Source organism: Fukomys damarensis, unplaced genomic scaffold (assembly GCF_012274545.1).
Source record: "Fukomys damarensis isolate Sample0158 unplaced genomic scaffold, DMR_v1.0_HiC HiC_scaffold_4, whole genome shotgun sequence".
Taxonomy (NCBI): Eukaryota; Metazoa; Chordata; class Mammalia; order Rodentia; family Bathyergidae; genus Fukomys; species Fukomys damarensis.
The window spans coordinates 10,181,753-10,196,906 of record NW_022900916.1 but is presented as its reverse complement, the minus strand read 5'-3'; the positions used below and the strand labels follow the sequence as shown (position 1 = coordinate 10,196,906).

The 15,154-nt window shown below is 46.4% G+C and overlaps 1 protein-coding gene across 17 annotated transcripts in view; it reads left to right on the top strand.

The window, feature by feature from the left end:
• The window catches only part of Atxn7l1 (ataxin 7 like 1), a 221,346-nt gene that overhangs the window by 44,257 nt on the left and 161,935 nt on the right, over positions 1-15,154 (top strand). For 9 of the 17 annotated variants that reach the window (XR_004514540.1, XR_004514537.1, XR_004514535.1 and 6 more), the window contains one exon: positions 14,183-14,251. The exons of the other annotated variants lie outside the window; for them this stretch is intronic. Coding sequence is in view for 6 of the 9 variants with exons in the window: in XM_033756679.1 (XP_033612570.1) it covers positions 14,183-14,251 (69 nt within the window). In the remaining 3 variants the exon portion in view is untranslated. The remainder of the gene's footprint in view (positions 1-14,182; positions 14,252-15,154) is intronic. 17 annotated transcript variants of the gene reach the window in all.

The window sequence follows — 15,154 nt, the reverse complement described above, 5'->3', positions numbered from 1 at the left end:
GTTTTCTATATATCTAGAAATAGATATTTTTCCAAATGCCTCTGTTTTCCCTAAATAGAAATATATATTTCTATCTATAATATATTTCTCTATATATGATATATATGTTTAATATAACAAAATGCCACTTTCTTAACACAGTGCTAAACAATACTAGTTACAGTCCAGGTACTTAAGTTTGGGTGACATCAGCAACACTGGCAGAAAACCCAGATTTGTTCCATAGAACTGTGCAGTCTCACTTTATCTGTGAGGCAGTGGGTGTATTTCATCAAAACACCACTGGCTCTCACAGACACGGAGGCAGAACACAGGTTTCCAGGTCTCTTTAATAAATGTTCTTATTAAACTATTTAATGTGCTTTTTTTCTTTCCAAAGTAGTACATAAAGTTACACTTTTATAAAACCTTAATCAGATAGCAAGCCCTCAGTCCATCTCTACCCAGTTCTAGTTTTTTTCTCTCTTTGGGCTGGACACGAGTATTTCCTCGTTTATCAATTGTGGTGCTCCGGGAATCGTCCGTGACCCACGGGCACAGTACAGGAGGGCTTTGCTCCTGCGCAGCCCCTTCCCAGCCCCTGGGGCTGACATCTCAGCCAGGGGTCTGTGGTTACAGAAAGCTTTCGTCCACATCAGGTATCCAAATCTTGTTTCATTGCTGAGTCAGACGGCACGTTCAGAAAGGGAGAGGCACCACACAGCCAAGCTTACTTGGTTTCTGGGTTTCAGATCTGAGGCGTGAGGGTTCTAAGGATGCAGCGCAGACCAGAAAAAGTCTCCTCCTGGTGATGGAGAGCCAGGCGTAGGCAGCCTGGGACTGTATTTGTCACTGGAGAGCGAAGAAACACTCATCTATCTCCCTGTTTCTCTAAAATAAGCGTATTGACTGTGCCTCCATGTATCGATCTTTGGACTCCCTCTTCTATACGATTTTCCTTGTCCTGAAACCATCATTTCCTGGTTTTTATTTGCATTCTTCTCTATAGACTTACCCTTTAGTTTTGTCATTAGGTGGCACATATACCACAAGTGTTTCCCCCAGCTGGTCAGACGTACCAGATAATCCATTGGTTCCTTCTGTACTTGCTGGCACCCTTACCCCACCCACCCACACACACTTCCTTAAGAGGACCACCCAATGCTGGCCTGTCTTCCTTCTAGATCACTTACGCCCTGCTTTGCTAGGGCGTTTCTTCCAAGGTGTCCTATAGAAAATGTAAAAGTTTAGAATTCTTAGATATGGAGCCAGATGTGATGGCACACTCCTGTAATCTCAGGCTTTTCAGGAGGCTGAGGCAGGAAGATCATAAGTTTGAGGCCAAGGTGGGCAATTTAGAGAAACCCTATAGAAAGGGAAGGGAAGGAAGGAAAGGAGGGAGGGAGGGAAAGGACCGGAAAGGAGGAAGAAGAAAAGAGGGATGGGGGAGGGAGGAAGAAAGGAGAAGAGAGGGAAGAAGGGACAGTCTGGAGTGTTTCCCAGGTTCAAACCTCAATACTTCCACCAAAAACTAAGTCATGGATCAGTTATCACACTAGATCAATAATTTCGTGGCTATAGAATTTTCACAGTTGGAAATAATTTTCCATTAAGAATTTCAAAGCCAGGGGCCAGGGATTTAGCTCAGTGGTTCTGCTGTCTGCCTCACAAGCACTAGGACCTGAGTTGGATCCCCGGTACCAAAAACAAGACAAAACAAAACAAAAAAATAAGAATTTCAAAGCCAGGGGCCAGGGATTTAACTCAGTGGTGCCGCTGCCTGCCTTGCAAGCACAAGGACCAGAGTTTGATCCCTGGTACTAAAAAAAAGTTTCAAAGCCTGTTTTGTGTGTTGTCTTCTAGCTCTCGCTTCTCCTTATGAAACCCCTGTCCCTGGTGTGACCTCTTCTACTCTTCTGAGTATTCTACTGAAGCTTTTCCCATCTTCTTCATCACTGCTGGTCAGAAATTTCCCCGAGTGTACGTTGGAAGCCTTTCCTTCTTTGAGTTGGGCACTCCACAGCTGGGCCCTTTTAGTTTGGAAGTGCATATTCTTTAATCCTGGAAAAGTTCTTCTAAATTTTTGAAATCATTTCTTCCTTCTGGTTTACTTTGTTCTTTCTTTCTGAGATTCCTGTTTGTCAGATATTGGACTTTGTGGGTTCTAAGACTCTGTTGTTTCCATTTTGTTGGCTTTTTTTGTTTGGTTTGGTTTGGTTTGGTTTTTTGCAGAGTTACACTTCACCTTACAAATCTTCTATGGGGATTTTTATTTTACTTATGATATTTCTAATTTCCAAGAGCTCTTGATTGTTCTCAACCTGTTCCCTCACCATTGCATCCTGTTTGGGGCGTGTCTCTCTAAGGATGTTGATAAGTGCATTTCCTCTCTCTGCTGTGTAGCTCCCACACTCCTCCATTCCTGGTAAGTGTTTGTCTCCATTTCCCTCAGGTTTGGGCTGCCTTCGAGTGTGTGTCTGTGCTTCCGGGCTGTTCCTATGTAAAAGCAAGGTGCTGCAGACAGCTGTGATTCCGCCGGGTAGGGGGACTGCAGTGCCAACTCACCATTTCTTTGGAGATTTTTCATTTATCCACATGTGGAGGCCACATCTTGAAGGGTATTGTTTCTCCAAAGATGAAGCCTCCCTTCCCTGCCTGGAGGCTGCCCTGAGGGCAGAAGGGATGGGTGTCCCTTCTCGTGCCATCTTCTTTCTTAGCCTGTTCTCTGCCTCTTGCCTTCATGATGCCTCCCTCCTGACTTCTTGCTTGGAGCCTCTTCTAGCCCATCTCTCCAGAAAACAAACCTTCAGACCTTCAGATGGAGCCCCGCAGACCGCCCTGGCCCCTGAGGACACTGTGTCCCACTCCCCCCTGCCCCCATCCCAGGCTTGTTCCTGTCCTATACAGACCGCTCGCCCTGTCGTGTCCTTGGCCTTCCTGCAGACGCGTGAGTTGTCATTGCCTCCACTCTGCCTATCGGCCGTCACCCCCACCAAAAGCAATTTCTCCTTCGCCGATGCCCCCCAGTTCCACTGTCTTTGCATTCCTCTCCTTTGCATTTCTTTACTGTCATTTTAGGGGGGACTTGGATAAGAGAAAAGAGAAAGTTAAGGGTAACCCATCTACCATCATCCAGCTTGTCAATACATAGTGATCCCGTGCTGGGTGGGAATAAAACAGTGAACAAATCAGACAACTCCTTCTCCTTAAAAATTCCACTCCAGTGTTTATTCAGAGTGCCACACTTTAAATGCCACAAGTGGGAACTTCAGTGACATGAGCCTTTACTAGCAGTTTGGGGTCATTATGATTCAAAAACCAATGTGCAAACCCTGGGGGACCCTGTGTGTATGTGAACCTTTTCCTGTTTGTAAGTGATCACAAAGGATGCTGAGAACTTGGGGTCCCTCTGTACGGAAGCTGGAGCCACCAAGGTGGCATAGCACAGGGACCCTTGTACAGCGAAGAATGATTCGTGTAAGCTGTAGTCTTGGTGGGAAAGAAAACACCTTTTTAGTCTGTAAAATCCATTACTGCCTCGCCAAGCTTTAGAATGATCTGACGAATATGCACCCATAAAAGCTCCCCACCACAAGTCACTGATAGTAAAAGGGGTAGAAAGGGGCAGAATGAGCTGTTGAGCTCCAGTGTCAGTCGAACTCTGCTTTAGAGCGGTGACCTCTCCAAGCTCTTTTCATTGAGTCAGCATCTTTACCTAGAAGAACATCGAGGAGCTGGCCCCCAAAATATGTACAATGTGCATACTATTCTGATACGCTAGGGATACTAGGAAACATGTGTTTAAAGTTAACCCAAAACCGCTAGAATTAGAAGTTTCAGTGTTTCGCCATCCTAATGGGCAAATGACACTCGGAAACAAATCCCTGAGAGATGGGAGTGAGGTCTGAGTTAGATGTCACACTCTTACTTACCTGTGGGATGTTGGGCAAGCTCTTGATAGTAAGCCATCTTCTCATCTGCGAAGCATTAATAAATACCCTGCAGTTTCCCTGCCTTCTTTCCAGGATGGTAGGGAGGGTGAAGCGGGCTGACATACCTGAGAGTGTCTTGTGATCGGCAGAGCAGGCAATGCTCAGCACATAAATCCGAAAGTGTGAACCACCAGCCTCCTCTACATTCTGCCCACCGCTTACCTTTGGGTTCATCCCAGTGACCCACATATCCTTCCTGGTGTGGGCGGTGGTGTGAAAGTAGGCAGGCAAAGCAATGGGAGTCCTCCACCCTTGCTGAGAGAGAGAGAGAGAGAGAGAGAGAGAGAGAGAGAGAGAGGTTCTGCTGGCCTCACTCTAGACTTTATGGATTTTTAAAAAGCAGCTCTGTTGTCAAGAAACAGCAGCTCTATCCATGAGACTCAAGAGTTTCACTGTGACCAGCTCAAGTATAAGGACAGCATCCCTGACCTTGGCCAGACAGTCCTGTGCGCTTATGGTGACAAGTTGCTGAGCTCTGTAGCAGTGTCACTGGGAGGCGTCTGGTGCTTACACATTTTGAGTATGTGCAATGTCACCGTGAAGCAAAACTTCATTTCTGGCATCAACCAAAGCAGAGGATTAATTATGCAAGGGGAAAAAATGTTCCAAGTACCAGTTAACATAAGTGCCGCGAGGACGGTAGCAATAATCACAGTTAACTCAACTGAGCACTTGATTATGCCAGCCTGCACAGGGTGTGCCATGCATGATCTCATTCAGTCCTCACTGTTTTCAGTTCTACATTTAAGGAAATGTTCCACATTTAAGGGAACTGAGGGGAGAAAGCTTAAATAATTTCCTCATGGTCATGGTAGAGCCAGCTTGAACTCAGGTAACTCTGTCTCCAGAACCCATGCCTAGACCCACTCCGAAACTCTGCCTAAAAAAATAAGCTGTGTGTTTTCACCTTTATAACCATCTAACTGGCCCGGGGATTTAGCTCAGTGGCACTGTGCCTGCCTTGCAAGCACAAGGTCCTAAGTTCAATCTCTGGTACCAAAAACAGAAAGAAAAGAAAGCATGGTTTTACCATCTAACCAGTCTTCTACAGTGTTGGAGGAGGACAAAACTGGAAGATGAGTAAAGATCTCCCAGGCCAGCCACTTTGCTGAGGTTAGGACCGTGGCGGCAGTTAACGTGTTCACCCAGGTGGCGAAGTCTTCCAGGGACACAGGGAGGGAAATTGCAAAAAAAGGAGAAAAGAAAAACCAACTCTGTCTCAGCCAGAAGCTGGAGTGCAAGTGGCAAAGTGTTGTCTTTTATATCTGTAGCCTCGCAGAAGGCAGCTACATGTCTGATCTTTATAGGGCTGGGTACCACATCTGTCCATCCAAGCTCCAGCTTTGTTGAGGAGCCAGAGCACACTTGGAAGCTCCACTCCCCCGCAGCACCTTCCCCACTGCCCAGGGTGGTCTCGCATCTTGTCCCCTTCCCTCGTTCTTCGTTTTCTCCAAGAAATCTTGCTCTCTGGAGAAACACTAACCTCTCAGCCATTCATATCCCATTATTCATTTTAAGTGAATATATTACTTCTTGGCAGTGAGTTCATTTTAATGATTTTCTTGAATATTAGCTTAAAAAGCTATTCTTTGATATCTGTGATCTGCATATGTCAGTATAAGGTGGAGTAGAAGACATGGATGGGACATGATTATTTTTTTTTAATTCCAAAAATATGCTAACCTATTTTACTTTTCTCTTAATTTTAAAATTTTTTATTGTTAAATATCCAACAATCACGAATTTTCAAAATAGCCAACCCAAATGGAAAACTTCATACACAAATGTACAAATTCATGAGGCATGGTCACCTACATGCTCCCTCGGAATAACTTTGAATCTGAAATTTTAAAACCCAGTTACATTCAGTGTGAACAATTATCCCCCTCCCCTATGTGTTCAGCAATAAGGGATTAATCTCATCATGACCTTTACCAGCTGAAGTTTTAATGTCCTCCTTGGTCCTGGTACCTCCGTGTTTTAGTTAAAATATTTCCCCTACGTACCGTTACACATTATTTTCTGTAACTTCACTCCAGTACATGCTGGCCTTTTTTGAGGGTACAGATGGACTCGATAGTACCCAAATTTTTTTTTTTTTTTTTTTTTTGGGTACTGGGGCTTTTTTTTGGTACTTTAGAACTCAGGATCTTGCACTTATGAGGCTGGAGGCAGAACCACTGAGTTAAATCCCCAACCCATGCCCAAACTTTTAGAGACTCCCATCCTTGTCCTTGCTTAACCTCAAGTTAATAAGACAGCTAGATTTTAAACTGAGGCTGTTACCTGTGCAAACAGATCTTTCAACCTTGAATTTGGGCCATTTAGGAGTCAGGAAACCCTAAAAGAGTAGTTTACTCTCACCTTGAACATTCTGAGATGGTTGTACTGGTTCTAAATCTATTCCAAAGAACAAGGATTCCAACTCAAGGCAGCTCATTAGATTCAGGATCTGGTATCCAGCACTCAGCCAGGGTGTTTGGGGAGTTTTTGTGAAACCTCAGTTGTTTTCTTCCGATTTCACCCAGGATACCACACATTCATTCTATTCTGCATTTTTTTTAGGTTTTTATTTACAGACAAGTTTCATAAGTAAGAATAGACTGAACAACACCTTGTCATCTTTACTCAAATCCAGTTGTCATGAACATTTTGCTCCATTTACTTTCTCCACCTCTCGTTAGTCAGAGACTGAGAAATCCAGCAACATTTTGAACAGTCCCTTACAGTATCTTTCTGGACCATTTGAGGGCTGGTTACACACTTTGTGGTTCTTTACCGTTCTCTGCGGTTCTGTGTGTCTGTCCTAAGAACAGGAAAACGCTCTTACATAACCTCACAAAATCCAACATCCAAGCATTTAATATAATCAGAAGAAACCACCAGCCTTCAGGGGCTGCTGTTCTTCTGCACACTGAGCTACCCACTTGTTTTCCTGGGTTTGCATCCAGAAATCTTCAAGTCTTAACTGTTTGGATCTTAGTGAAATTGCTCTCTACTGTATCAACAATAGGTGGAGGGCACATGTTGAAGTCTCCATGTTCAGTCAACTGTTTGCTTACTTTCTGCTCTCATTAGGGTCTCTAGCTACAGCAGACAGATGATAAAAATAAATACCTCACCGGGTCTCTGGCCCTGGAAACCAAAGAGTAAACACCAATGTGTTAATACTTTCCTAATGGGGAAAGAAATGCCGTCCTTTTATGTCCACAGCCTGAAAGAAAGCTGTTCACTAGATGAATTTCCTCCTCGCCCTGTCCCAGGGCTTCCCCTAATGGACCGACCTTGGCCGTGAACTCTGTCCAAAAGGGGACTACTGTTAAGTGACCCCTGCCTGTTCTCCTCTGGTTGTATGTGTGACATTCATCCCCAGCTGTTCCCAGCTGGGCCTCTCCCTGCTCCCCCTGCCCTGCAGGTTTCCTCAAGCTCTTGGCCTCTCCCACCCAACAGTCACACATTCCAGAGCATTCGATCGCCAAGCTGGGGAAGTCGCGCCTGTGTGTCGGGGACCTCTCTGTGGCTGAGCCCCTCTCTGAAGGGTGCCAGGGTCCCCTGCTCTGGTGGGGAAGGCACTTGCCCTTGCAGAAGTGCTGGGCTTGGGAGTTTTCAGCAGGGAAATCACATTTAAAAGTTCTGACTCAGGATCATTTCACGCTAAGAATTGAGCAGTAGCCTTTCTCCTTCACTTTAATCTCTCTCATTCTGAGTTGTTTTTTTACACCTTGGCCCTTATTAAAAAGCTTATTTATATTAGAATTTCAAGAGCTGGGTGAGGTGGTACACACCTGCAGTCCCAGCACTCCAGAGCCGAGGCGGGAAGTTCAAGCCAACCTGGGCTACATAATGAGTTCAAAGCCAGTCTGAACTCCATCGTGAGACCCTGTCTCAATAAACAAACAAATGAAATAAAAATTCCAAGACAATGAATTACTTTTCAAATCAGGTTTTATCCGTTTTATAAGAACAGTTAAAAAGTCACACAGCCATGCCCTTCTCAGCACTGGGCCTGCTCCTCGCCACAGCCTCTTTTTAAAGCCTTAGAACTCTTTCTTCTGCATCACCTCCTCCCTGAATCAGGCGCTGATAGTGCAATCCAGAGTTTTTGGTTTTAAGCACTGCTTAGCGATGCCGATGTGATGAGCTTGGTCATTCTCAGCCCCCACCCTCCCTGAGCCTCCGTGCCCACCTGGTAGAGCCTTGCAGCTGGGGTAAAACCTGTGACCGGAATTTGCACTGTGATGGTGACTTCATTTTATTCACTGGAGTCCCGACTCTCAGTACTGGCACTGTGTTTCCTTCCGTGGTCATAACTGCCTTTAAAAGATGGCTTAGTTTACTATGTTCCCACTGAAGGTTCCTCCTAAGGGCTCCCGGCAATCTTTCAGACGCTTGTCACTGCTTTGTGCCAAACACTCACCGGCATCCCGTATAATCCGTCAGCCGGCGCTGCCCCGCCCTGGACCTTCCCTCTTCCTGACCCAGCCCACTCTATTCCCTACTGAACGTTCCTTCCCTGTGCCTCTGTGCTTAGATCCCCATTTTCCTTGCAGCCCATGTCTTCCTCTCTTTTAGTTCACCCTTTATTTAGGGGAGCTCATCTTCCAGCAGCTTCTTGAGAAAAAGTGCAGGCGAGGCAAATCTTCTGAGGCCCCAGGGGTCTGGAAGTACCTCGGTCCTACATAGAATTTTCAGCCGATTTTGAAGGTAACACTGGACTGCCATCCAGCTTCTGGCGTCGCTAATGAAAAGTCTAACGCGATTCTGAGCTTTTGATGTGACCTGGCTTTCTCCCTGGAAATTTGTAAGGTCTCCACTTTATCATTTTTTTAAAGCTAAATGATTTCAACATAGAACATCTAGGGGGAAACGGCACGGCTCTTAATAATAAGGTAGAAAGCCGTCCTGCAGCGTGTATACCTTTTCCTGGAGCCAGCTATGAAATGCAAATGCGAGATTGCTATGGTTTCTGACTCTCAGCTGGTCTTGCACCTGCCACTCCTTCCCCTCTTCGCTCCATAATATCTGATTCTCCAGGCACAATAAGCAGTTTTCTAAATGTCTGAGAGAGACGCACACTTTGACTTGTGCTTAAGGTTGATTTCTCGCCTTTCCCTGAAGGAGACAAAAGAGATCTGAGGACGGAAGAGGGGGGAGAGCATCCTGGGTGCTGCCTCGAGGGGATCGGCCCTACCTGCAGTCCCCACCCCCTTTTAAAGCAGCAAGTCTTTTCCTTATATGTTCCCAGCAAATGATCTTTTGTAAGAAGCCTGTGAACTGATTGTTCTCCACTGGCAATTTCTGGGAAATAGAGTAATAAATACAAAGCCCCAGGAAGAAGCTGTTCAGAACATTCACTTCTTATTTAAAGAAGAATTTATTTTTACATCAAACTTTCTGTATCTTTTCTGAATGTCTGTCTAGCCACGAGGAAGTGAGAGACACATTAAAATACTATCTTTTAAACTATCTCAGTAATCTACAAGTCTGCCAGTCCCCTTTCTGGCCCTTCTGTCCTCTTTTTATACTTTCTGAATTTTTTAAAATCTCCTACATATGTATTTTAAAGGATTTCTAAGTTTTGAGTCAATGAGTCCCTGAAACAAGGGAGCAATTGAGAAGCACAGAGAAAACAGAAACAATGACAAGAAACACTTGAAGGTCAAATAATAAAATACTTATTAATAACATAAAAGCATATGTAAATATAATTCAGTACTATTCCAATGTCAATGGGCATCCTAAATTTCAATTTTCCCATGTATGAGGCTGAAAAAACTGCCAGATTGAAAAAACAGTGACTTGATACAGGAATTTCCTTTCTCCTTAACACCTTCTTCTCCAGCAGTGTTAGTCCCATTTCTGTTCTGTAACAAAATGCTTAGGACCCGGGATTTATAAAGAAAAGATTCACTTAGCTCACAGTTCTGGAGGCTGAAAAGTCCAAGAGAACAGTACTGGCATCTACTCAGCGTCTGGTAGAGAGCTTTTCTGTTCCCCTGTGACATAGTGGGCTGTCACCTGTCAGGACACACACAGCAAGCTCAGGTCTCTCTTGCTCTTACTAATAAAGCCAATGAGGAGGCCACCTTGGGGTTCCCTTACTTATGACCTCATCCAACTGTAATTATCTCCCTAAAGGTCACACCTCTAAATACATTAACATATCCATCCGGGCATCGTGTTTCCAGCACATGAACTTTCTGGGGACACATTGCAATAGTAAGCATCATCGTCATCATTATCCTTGCTACCATGATCATTGTTGAAACCTCAAGTGGAAGAAAGGCAAAAATAAAGTTTTTAGGAGTTTAGTAGAGGAAAATTGAATTGCCAAGTCAATTTCAGGTAGGCCATCAGCAGGGTTGTTCTCCCTCCCTCAGATGAGGGTTAGACACGAAGTTAGAGAATGGACCCTGACAAGCAGGGAAGGTCCCCGGGCAGAGCAGGGAGGGTCTAAGTCCTCCGGGGAAGCCGGAAGTGCACAGTGTGTGTCTATTGAGAAGCTGGTCTGTGTTAGAACGATACCTCAGGATGACACATTCTCAGAAGAGACAGCTTTAATTCGAGGTGAAATGGATGCAATAGCTTTGGTGTTGACTATCTCCCGAAGCCCTGTGTGTGAAAAGCTCGGTCGTAAAGATGGGGCTATGAGAGTGGAAGAAACTTTAGGAGGTAGGGATAGAGGGGAGTCTTTAGGTCATTGTGAGGCCCTCCTCTCTCTCTCATTTCCTGAATGAGTACATTTTCTATGGCTGCTGCTCCTGGACATCAGACTCCAGTTTCTTCAGCCTTTGAACTTGTACTTGCGCCTCCTGGGGCTTTTGGGCCTTTGGCCTCGGACTGATGCTGCATCCTTGGCCTCTCTTTCTCTTTCATTGTGAGGCTTCCGGCTTCTTGGACTGAGCAGCTACCAGCTCCCCCAGCTCTGCAGCCTGTAGGTGGGCATTGTGAGAACTTTCTCAGGCCCTGTGATGGTGTGAGCCAATCTAAAAAAATCCCCCTTATATATATACTCACATTCTAGTGGCTCAGTCTTCCTGGAAAACCCTGACTGATACAGGGTAGAATAGGTGAAGGGAAGACTGGGGCCAGAGGGTCCCAGTCTTTATAGAAGCAGACTTCTCAGACTCCAGAGGGCAGGACTCCTACCAGGAAGAGGAAATTCGAGCCCTGGATGGATAGAGAGATGATTAGAAAACACTCAGCTATTTTGAGTTCCGATTTCGGGTCTAGAGAATGATGTCCTAGGATACCAGAACAAAATTGAGAGAGGAAATTGGTCATGTTGCACTCCACAGAAGGGAGAGGTCCTGGAAGCGTAAAGGAGGCCAAATGATTTTCTAGTTTCCAGAAAATGAGAGAAAATACATTCTAGAAATTGCAAGTGAGGCAAGTCTAGAGTATAATACTGCTGTGATAGATGGTGACTCCTAGGAGAGAAGGTGACTGTCCCCAGGAGCTGACTGGGTTTTCGAAGAACTGTGTACACCAGGTAAAGACCCTTTCCCTTCCCAGAGGTCCTGGGCAGTAGGTCAGAAAACAGGATGAAGTGTCCCTGGTTTCAGCAAGGCCTTTGACAGAGATCTCTGAACAAGCATCTGTGGATACGACAGTGTCCCCATAAAGGCACACAGGTGCGTCGATTCGTGACTGGTTGGAGGACTGTCCCTGCCTCCAGCTCAGTGAGCTTAGGGCCTTCACTTCAGACATAGACGAATGAACCACTCACACCTGGAATCATGCACATAGTGGGTGCTTGATGCGTATCTGTCAAACGTGTAGATCATTACTGGACCAGGGCACAGCCTTGGGGGACATTGTAAGAGTCCTGTTTTTGTTGTGTGAGTGACTTCAGTGACAACATTGATGACATGTTTGTGAAAGTCCTTGGAAAACAGAGAAGGCAAAGCCTGAAAACTAGAGATTGACAGACTCAAGACCCCAAATATCTTACTAGTGGGAATAGCAGGTGCCAAGGTAAAAATTGCATCCATTCTACCCTTGAGACTTAAAAATCCACTAAACAGTCCCAAGAGGAAAGAGAGCTTAAGAAGCCTTACTTTAATAACACATGTGAGCCAGGTGTGGTGGTGCATGCCTATAATCCCAGCACTCAGGAAGCTGAGGCAGGAGGATCGCCACAAGTCTGAGGTCAGCCTGGGCTTCATAATGAGTTCAAGGCCAGCCTGAATTACATAGCAAGACCCTGTCTAAAAAAAATGGTATATGCTTTAGTTGAGTCGAAACTTAGTATTAGTATAGATTATGACGTAGCTGCCAGAAGAATCCCCTTTTGACCATTCATTTATGAGTGCATCAATTTCTGCAAACGTGTGCCCAGAGTCTGCTCCGTGCCTAGTTCTGTGCCAGGAGACTGGCTGTAGGCAGTGACACACAGGCCTCTCCTCAAGCCCCATGGTACAGGATGAGCATGAGAAGGCAATGAGGAGGGGCAGGTTCGGGGACCCAGCTGGAGCTGCAGGTGCATGGCCTCTGGAGAGGAGGCAGAGGCAGGGACTAGCCCGGGGAGGAATGCAGCCCCAGGATGCTGGTTCTTGTTTCCCCACCACCCCCACTGGCTCCTGGGCCTCCGGTTCCTTGGCTGTTTTCTACTTCTGCACACATGGTCTCTGTTCCAAGTTCAGCGCTCTGGGCTCAGTCCTTGGCCCCCTTCTCATCCCTGCCTACTTTTACCCCTTCTGATCCCATCCAGGCTGGGGGCTTTACATATGCTCGGTCTCCAGACTTGTCTCCCATTTGTGAACAGCTCCAGCCTCTTCCGGAACTCAGAGCTCACGTGTCCCTCGCCTTCTTGACATCCCCCACGTTTAGCACACTGAAAACTGGATTCCTCCCTCACCCCTGCATTTACTTGCTAGGGCTGACATAACAATGGGTGCCTTAAAATAACTAAAATTGATTCTCTCACAGCTCTGGATGCTGGGAGCCCAGAGTCAGGGTGTGAGCAGGGCCTTGCTCCTGTGGAGGTTCGGGGTCTGTTCCATGCCTTTCTCTTTGGTGGTGGTACCACGATCCTTGATGTCCCTTGCCTGTAGACGTGTCTCTGCAGTGCCTGCCTGCTTTGTCACGGTGTCATCTGTGTCATCTGCTCGTGTGTGTGTGTGTGTGTGTGTGTGTGTGTGTGTGTGTTCTCCTGTTGTCATAGGACACCAGTCACATTGGTTGAGGTCCATTTTCTTTTTTTGCAGGGGAGGGTACCAGGGGTCAAACTCAGGAGGTTGGGTTCCATACTGATGACCACATCTTAATTTGGTTTCTTCTGCAAAGACCGTCTTTCCACAGAAGGTCATATTTGCAGGAACTAGCATTAGGAGCTCAACAAATCCTCAATGGGGGACAGTTCAACCCACAGTACCCCGAAGCTGCTCTATCTATGCTATTCCCGTGTCAGCTCTAGCCAGTTCCTTCTTCCAGTGGCTCTGGGTAAGACGTTGTGTGCTGTCCTTGGCCCCAGCCACTTCCAGGGCACCAGAAGGTCTTCTGGTCGGGCTGTAACCAGCTGCTTCTCTCACTTCACTGTCAGCCGAGCAACTCCCGACACCGAATCGGATCGTGTCTCCCCTCTGCCAAACCCATGTATCTTTCTGTGTCCTGAGGCCCTCTGCTTGGGCTCCTGTGTGCCCCTCTCCAGCCACGCCAGCCTCCCACTCCTCCTCATCTGTTCTGAGCCCCCACCCACCACATTCACACCTGTCCTACCCTCCTACCTCGACTGCCCTCGCCTTGTCCGTCTTCTCGGGGATGCTCCCCAGCCAGCCTCCCAGCCTCTACTCCTTCACGGTGTTTCCCTGACCTGTTGCCTCTTCCTCCTTCCTCACTCACACATGTTTGGGACCACTTGTTGTGCATTTTTCTCCCCTGCTGAAATGTATCCTCCAAGAGACAGAGGTGTTCTGTTTTGTCTCAAGTCTTTCTGGCTCCAGGCCCTCCCTACTTTGTGCTATCAAAGCCCCCGTAGAGCCCCCGAGCATGGTGACAAATGTCTGTAAATCCCAGCATTCTGAGGACTGAGGCAGGAGGATCACCCCAAATTCAGGGCCAGCCTGAACTACGTATCGAGACTGCCTCACAAAATGAGAAAGACCCCTGGGAACCATGCAAAGAAAAACCTCTCCTTCCTCTCCCCTGCCCCGTCTTTTGCCGTCATCCTCAGTAACATCGTCTCTTGCACCTGTTTACCTGAAATACAGATTTAAACTGTGCAGAAACAACCCAGTATCACATTCAAGAGGATGGATCAGGAGCCACTTCTGTACCAGGTGAGCTTGGGCACATCGCTTCACCTCCCTGTGCCTCAGTTTCCTTATCTGTAACAGATGTAGTGATACTGTAGTAGCAGGGTGTCCATGACTACTGAGGGAGTGAACGTGTGTAAACACTCACCACGCGGGCAGGGAGTACTGTGCGGTGCTTTTCTACAACGTACCCCTGGAGGGCCTTACTCCTTGAGAAGCAGGCCCGTCTCAGGATAAATGCTGCATGGCTCCCTTATATGAGGCATCTAAAGTACTCATCCCATAGAAACAGGAAGTAGAATGAGGGCTGACTAGGGCAGGGGAAGGAGAGATCTGCTGCTTAGAGGGCACAGTTCTGGTTATGCAAGGTGAAAAGCTCTAGTGTTTTATCTGCTCTCAAGCATCCTACTTACACTTATCAACACTATCTACTCATTTGTTATATGTTACATGTTGCATGGGGGTTTTAAGCAGAGTTTTTTATTAATCACTAATCCCTTTGCTGTATCAAATTTCCTCAAGGCTAAGGGACCTACCCAAGATCTCGCAGCCGATAAATGTCAGAAGGTAATAAGAATTGGGTCTCTGGCTCTCGGGGATCTTGGCCCTGCTCAGAGTTGGCTGGCAGTATTGATTGTCAAAATCCAGATCATAAATGGGTTCTGCAGAGTGGGGAGGCACAGCCACACTCCATGGGCAGAAAATGCCTCCCATGTTGGCTTCATAAAATTCTTCTATGCCCCGTAGGTTGAGCAATGAGAAATAAATAATCCAGATGTTGATGTTATTGATGGGTGGCTGGGGCCTCTCAAACAGGGGGAACAAACAAAGGAATTATCTTAATTTCAAGCTTCATTACAACTAGCAAAGGCTAAAAGTCATTTTTCAAAGTGGTGGGCAGCACTGGAGACCTGTCCCCACCTGGAA